Source organism: Lactuca serriola, chromosome 9, assembly GCF_051521515.1.
Source record: "Lactuca serriola cultivar US96UC23 chromosome 9, Lser_US96UC23_V15, whole genome shotgun sequence".
NCBI lineage: Eukaryota > Viridiplantae > Streptophyta > Magnoliopsida > Asterales > Asteraceae > Lactuca > Lactuca serriola.
In genome coordinates this window covers 2,824,950-2,831,722 of record NC_136416.1, presented here as the reverse complement: position 1 = coordinate 2,831,722, position 6,773 = coordinate 2,824,950, and the positions used below count along the sequence as shown (strand labels likewise).

Here is a 6,773-nt window from a genome sequence, read left to right as displayed (position 1 = left end):
AAGTGAATAAAAATTAAAATGTAAAATGAAATGAAATTGAATGTAAGAAGAAATGTGATTTTGAAATTGTATGAAGATGGATATTTATAATGTTATACTAGTATTTTTTTTTTCTGAAAAGCAAATCTAAATTACTTTCTAAATTACTCTATGTTTATGACATATGTTCAGACAGGACTTGATCCCAAGATCCAAAAAATGATAACAACACTTGATTGATACCCGTTGAGCTAGAAAAAGAATAAAAAACTTGAAAATATGACTGTTGGAGCGGGTTCCACAACCCACACAAAGTTTCTTCCTATCTGCTCGTAAATCGTAATCATCCCAATGCAAGTGTCCGGCCTTAAGGGCATTCTTTAGTTACTGGAGTGAGTGGATGCCCATCTCAAGTCCTTGAAACATAGTATTTGCATGATGCAACAATATTGGACCTCTGGGCTAATTTGCGATTTTGGGCCCAACTCGCAGCACACAAATACATAACGGAGCGACAAGGGCGAGGGAAGAGAAGATCTGAGGAGTCTCTCACATCGTCCGCACAGGGACAGGGAAAGCGTCTTTCGTGTTTCGGAGATTTTGAGAAGAGGCTTATTTTGTGTTTGTGCGTGAAGCTAACGATGTAACCAGGTGGTTGAATCGATGCTGATCTATGAATTAAACTGATGCCGGAGGATATGTTCGTTAGATTCACGCACAAACTCGTAATACGTCTTTTCACTTGCAAACAATTAACAAATCATCGGCAGTCGGATTCTTTAATTTTGGTTTGTGTTTAAACACGATTTAGATCTGTGAATTCTAACATGTGGTATGGTTAATGGTTTATTCCTTTTCAATTCTCAGTGCGTAGAAATGAAATAGAAATACTTGATTTTGTTTGTGTTTATGATTGAGATGCAGTTTTGGATATATATATATTTGGAAATTTAACATCTGGATTTGATTACCTGGTTTAAATGAAGGATATACAAATTTTGAGCGATGTCTGCAATCGGAAGGAACGGTAAACGACGACTATGTATGAGGGTAGGTGACGTGACGGTGGTGCCCATACCCTGTTTTTGACGTAGTCATATTTTAACGATATTTATATTATTTATACAGTTACAAATTGCTAAAAATGGCACATAATAAATATTAAATAAATGGAGAGCTAGTTACTAGGTAGCAAAACAGACGAAGAAATGGTAAATAATGGGAAGGATAAAATAGGGTTTAGAGCTGTATCTATGACCATGTATCCATCCCGTGTAAGGTGTGTCATTCAATCCAAAACGTGTCCGCTCAGAATCAGAGCTTCCAAATTTGTTAAGACAGACAATCCGAACTTGTAATTTGTGTCGTGAATAAATAATGTAAAAAACTTTTGATTGTTATCATTTTGAAATGACCACGTTTGAGCCTAAAATCTCATTTATTTCTTATCCTCCTTTTAGTGTTTACCATTTAGGGAAAAGCATGTTTTGTACATACTCGAGCACAATAGCATATCATTTCATTCAATATATATGAGTCAATAAGCTAGCGAGATTTACAACAAGAACTTTGTATTACAATTTCACAAGTTAAAAAAAAACATCATCACATCTGCTTGTATTTAAATTAGCTCAAAGATGTTACAAAAGTATGAGCCTGAAATACCGCTTTCAAATGGTAAATGAGGAAAATGAGAGAGAGAGCCTATTTACTGTTTTAGGTTAAATTTACACGGATAACACCCTCCATTCCATTCCATTCCCCTTGTTTCTTTTTATACTATAAATAATATCTAACACAACAAAACTACCATTTGAAGGTTGAAGATGAGCAGAAAAACTAGAATGGAAGCGGAAGTGGGTGCAAATTGAAGGTTGATGTTTGAGGAGAAGCCGAGGCTCTTCTGTCGTCTTGGAGAAGAAGCAAATTTGGGGTGTTTGATTCTCTGATCCAGGCAGCCACAACAGGTCCAGGTGATATGAACCTGCCAATATTAGATGTGGCAACCCTAAATGGGGACCCCATCCCTCCAAGAAGAGCTTCAATCGCTCTTTTAAGAGCACAATCCCCTACTACTTTGCTGTGTTTACCCCAACCTGTTAGAATGCTGTGAATGAAGAAAAACATATATATATATATATGTCACCAAATCACTATTATATAATACTAGAAACTAGAGCAAAAGGTTTTGGGTTTTATTTATACCTCAATAAAGCTGGCAACTCATGGCCTTGGTAAACGATTGAACATATATTTAGCAACCAGGCATGAACACAGGCACGTGCAGCACCAGAGGACATCAAATGTAAATCCAAGCAAGAATCAGACCATGTGTTCTCCCATACTTGTCTGCGCTTCCCTTCAAGCACAACCAGCTGGGCTCCTCTTTTCTGAACAAATCAATAATTATTTAACACTCACTAAATCTCTCTTATTAATAAATAATAATAGATGAGATGGCAGTAGTATTTAAGTAGCTACCTGTCCAAAATGCCATAGCATGTCAGTCAATGCATTATAGAAGGCAGATGCAGTTGATGCGTCCATGCGTTTGACTTCATCAAAAAGAGACAGAGCATGAACCCATACGCTTTCTCTGTACCCCATCAGAAGCCCATGTGCAACTCCGTACACTTGATTATCAAACAGACGCAGCTCATCCAACAGCAATGAAGCTTCTTCAAATGTACTGCAACGGCTGCAACACAAACAAATATTATATAAAAATAAAATTCATGTTTATCTACTACTTAATAAATACTGAAACCAACCAACCGCAAACCTGCAAGCATTAAGAATAGCCGAAAATGTGACGACGTTTGGTTTGATTTCCAGCTCATGCATCTTCCGGAAAACTCCCAACACGCATATTATCTCCTTTCTTCCCTTTTCTACAACACTCAAATTTCCAGAAGCTAACTGCTCAAAAACCTTGATGATTCTATCTTCATCAGCAACAGCATCCTGTTTGGGGTCATTCGAAAAACCAGTATTCGGTGACTGACCAAAGGCATTAATGATTGAATTGTAGGTGACAACATTTGGTTGGATCCCTTTCCTTGTCATCTCATCCAGCAACAAAGCAGAAGACTCTACCAACCCTTTTTTACATAATGAATCGATAATTTCACTATAGAAAACAACATCGGCTTTCAAACCTTCATGTTTGAACTCCTTGTACATCTCTGTAGCATCTTTATACATACCACCTTTCAGATACACACTGATCAGTGTTGAGTAGGTCAGCAGATTAGCAGGAACCCTCTCCGTTTTCATCCTCTTGAACAGCTCTTTCACCTTATCATATCTCCCTTGTTTTCCAAACCCATCTAAAAGTGCATTGTAGGTTACAACATCCTTTCTGAACCCAGTGTTTTCCATCTCCTTGACCACATTAAGAGCCTCCTCAAACCTACCTAAACTAGCATAAATAGCAAGCAGATTGTTGTAAGAAACCCTATCCAGACGAATGCCTGCGTATTTCATTTCACCCACTAAACCTAGCGCCTGGTCTAACCTCCCAGACTTGGCACACCCACGAATCACTGTACTGTAAGTGACTTCATTCGGCATGATGTTCTTCGTTGCCATTTCTGTCATTATTTGAAACGCAGAGTCCATGTGTCCACCGCTGGAAGCAACATCTAAAAGGGTGTTGTAAGTGTATATGTCTGGCTCGATTCCTCTGTAACTCATTTCGTTAAACAAATTCATGGCAGTCTCCCATAACCCCCCACCACTACAAACAGCAAGTAGAGAATTGTATGTGATTCGATCAGGTTGAAACCCGTTGTTCAACATATCATCAAAGATCTCGGAGGCTCTCTTGAAATCAGCACCTCCTTTGCCACAAGCGTCAATTAACGCATTGTAAGTAACAAGATTTGGTTTCAGCCCAGAGAGTTTCATAGTGTCGAACACATTTATGGCGTCATCGCATAACCCACTCTTCGCATATGCACTGATCAAAGCCGAATAAGCGTACACAGTGTTTCCGTACCCTTGACTAACAGCTGTTTCGAAAACTTTTTTCGCTAAATCGATTTTCCCTAATCTACCAAGAACGCTGATCACTGAACTAGCTAGCTTACCTTGTTCCGTTCGTCTCCTTTCGCGACTCACTGCGAACTCAAAGCACTGGATCGCCATTGACCACTCATTTCTATTGCCCAATTCTCTCAACAAGAAATTATAATCATCGGACCCACATAGTTTTGATTGGAAATTGAGCAACACACTTTCGACCAATCGATCATCACCGCTGCATCGAATAAGTTGTTGGAGGGCGTCTTCGGCTAACACAGAATGCCTACTGGAGCCTCCAGCTTTCGGCCGGCCAAAATGCATCTTGGAAACAAACCGGGTTGACCTCCGACCAGAAAAATCGGCCGCAAGTTCGGATTTTGAGGAGGAAAGAGGGGCAAAAGTAGAGTTACGGTGCTGGAGAGAAGACGAGCCACCGGCTGTGACGGTGGCAGGAACGGGGACGGGGGGTTTGTTTGTGGGTGTTGGAGGGTGAAGAGAAACCTTGGGGGATGGATGATGTGGGTTGTGGCCATTGTGTGTACGGCGGTGATGGTTCTGTAGGCCTTGTATATGGTGGTTCTGATATGGTTTCGTGGTGGTCAAGGTTGGTGGTGTGGAAGACGCCATCACCAAGATAAGGGGGGGGGGGAGTAGGGTTTGAGAGATTGTAGATAAAAAAAACCAAAAAAAAAACGAAAAGGAGAGAGAGAGACGCAGTGGCTTGCAGCTGAGCTGGAGTGGTCTTTAGTCTTTACATTGGAATATCCACCCACACAACCACTTGAGTTTAATAAGTCAAAACACCTTAACCAACCATTCGTTTACGGGGCTACGCCATTCTTTCGTCTTTTTCAATTATTTTTATTTAAAAAACATTTTGAATTTTAACTTTTGAAATATGTTTCTTAAGTTTTAACATAAATCTACACTAAATTTTATAAGACTATGAGGTGTAGTTCCTTTTTTTTTTTTTTCGGGGGGGGGGGGGGGGGGGGGGGGGGGGGGGATGAACATTGCCATATTTCTTTTGTTTTGTTTTATCAGTTGTGACGTGTCAGTGATAGAAATTTACCGATTGCAAAAATCAAATTTGTGTTTATCAACTTATGTGTCCCTTAGTTCAAAAAAAAAAAAGGACACCAAACAACCTAAAAGGTATTTGTGGTTTCTAGAAATGTTAATTATTGTCGATCTTATGAAGATTCTAATGACTTAGTCATGATCCTATCTAAAAATACTTTTATATTCTTTTTATTTTATTTTGTATTTTTTTAATTAAACTTAAATTAAAAAAAATTAAAACGTCCAACCCGTCCTTTTCTATTTACCGTCTCCTCCTCTCCTTTCATCTTGAAGTCATCGCGACTATTGATATGCTCGATTTCTCTCAATCCCGTTCACCCTCTAGTTTTTTCGATCAAAAATAAAGAGAAAGAATAAACAATGTGCATGTGTGTTTGAAATCAATGTGCTCGACTTGAATATATTAGCACCAAGACAAGGTGGATCGATAGGGGATATGATGTGGAGTACATAAATGATATGACAGAAGTTTTTATAAACAAGTGGAAAAAAGACAAATGGTGACAAATGAGACCCAACTTGAAACACACATAACTTTTGATTTGTAAGGATTTTGGAGGCATGCGATATATCAATAGTAAGGTATCGATGGGTCAGACATCTTGATAAGTAGACAAAGTCAACCTGAACCTACATTCGACCCTCAAATTCCACTGCTTAGACCCTAAATCCTAGTTTTCCCGAATTTTTTTAATAATATTCATTTTATTTTATTTTGTTCAAATAATAATATCAGTTTTCTTTATTTTCTAAAATTTCATCTCTTATTTAGGAGGTTATTTAGTAGAATTTATTGGTGATTAAAGTTTTTCAAATTTGAGCGTACATGTCAAATTTAGTCTTGCCCTTTATAAAGGGACCCTTTGTAAGCATTTACAAGCATCTTGAATTTCAGTAATAAAATAACTTTGAGTTTTTCTCTATTGTTGCTTTAAGTCATGATATGTACCTTTGTGTGTGTGTGTGTGTTCGTGAGATCATGAGAGAATGAGAAGCAATAGAGACATAGTGATCTTCGATCCTTCGGTGACACCGCCAAACCCACAGTCCTTGAAATTGATTTCAGATACTTTTTTCCTCATCCTGTTCACATAATTTTGTAAATCTATGAAAAATTGATTCTAGATCCCTCAGTCTATTTGTCATCTTCACATATCGTATTTATCCTGTCCCCATTGATAGGTACATTTCAGGCACCTATTTCGTATGCTTAATTATGTCTTTTCATTACATTTTAGTTCTTAATTCTTGCATGCATTTAGTTAATAGTTAGGAAACTTGCATGTTTTATTCAGAATGTATGTTACTTCACCATTATTGAATTATTTTGTAGACATTATGAGTATAAGGAGCAAGGAGCTATGGAGACGAGCATGGAGCTTAGATAATGTTTATATCGATACATTATATGTATGCTTATTTGCTATGTATATGTCGACATGGTTTGTGTGTGTGGTTGGGTTGAGGCAGACCTACTTTGTGTTGAATGCCAACAAGCCCAGGGTGGCCCAGATAGACTGAATGTCTGTGAGGCAGACCAGTCAGGCCGAAGGCCCGGAGAACGGTCCAGACAAGCTGAAGGCATGGTGAGGCGGTCCAGACATGCTGAAAGTTCTGTAAGCTGTCCAGACGGGTTGTAGGCCTGGTGAGGCGGTCCAGACATGCTGAAGGCACTATATGCATGT

At 38.6% G+C, this 6,773-nt stretch overlaps 1 protein-coding gene across 1 annotated transcript; it reads right to left on the bottom strand.

The window, feature by feature from the left end:
* Positions 1–1,568: 1,568 nt before the first annotated feature.
* GUN1 (s uncoupled 1) lies at positions 1,569–4,760 on the bottom strand. The gene is made up of 4 exons (XM_079022675.1): positions 2,762–4,760; positions 2,461–2,677; positions 2,185–2,369; positions 1,569–2,086 (listed from the first exon to the last, which is right to left on the bottom strand). The coding sequence occupies exons 1-4, from the start codon at positions 4,630–4,632 to the stop codon at positions 1,819–1,821; spliced, it is 2,541 nt and encodes an 846-aa protein (XP_078878801.1). The 5' UTR covers positions 4,633–4,760; the 3' UTR covers positions 1,569–1,818.
* Positions 4,761–6,773: the final 2,013 nt, after the last annotated feature.

Excerpts from the sequence above, each read along its gene's own strand:
- GUN1 (XM_079022675.1), bottom strand. The coding sequence starts at position 4,632 with ATGGCGTCTTCCACACCACCAACCTTGACCACCACGAAACCATATCAG. Across the intron at positions 2,678-2,761 it reads GCTATTCTTAATGCTTGCAG|CCGTTGCAGTACATTTGAAG; the intron begins GTTTGCGGTTGG and ends TTTGTGTTGCAG. Across the intron at positions 2,087-2,184 it reads GAGTTGCCAGCTTTATTGAG|CATTCTAACAGGTTGGGGTA; the intron begins GTATAAATAAAA and ends CTTCATTCACAG.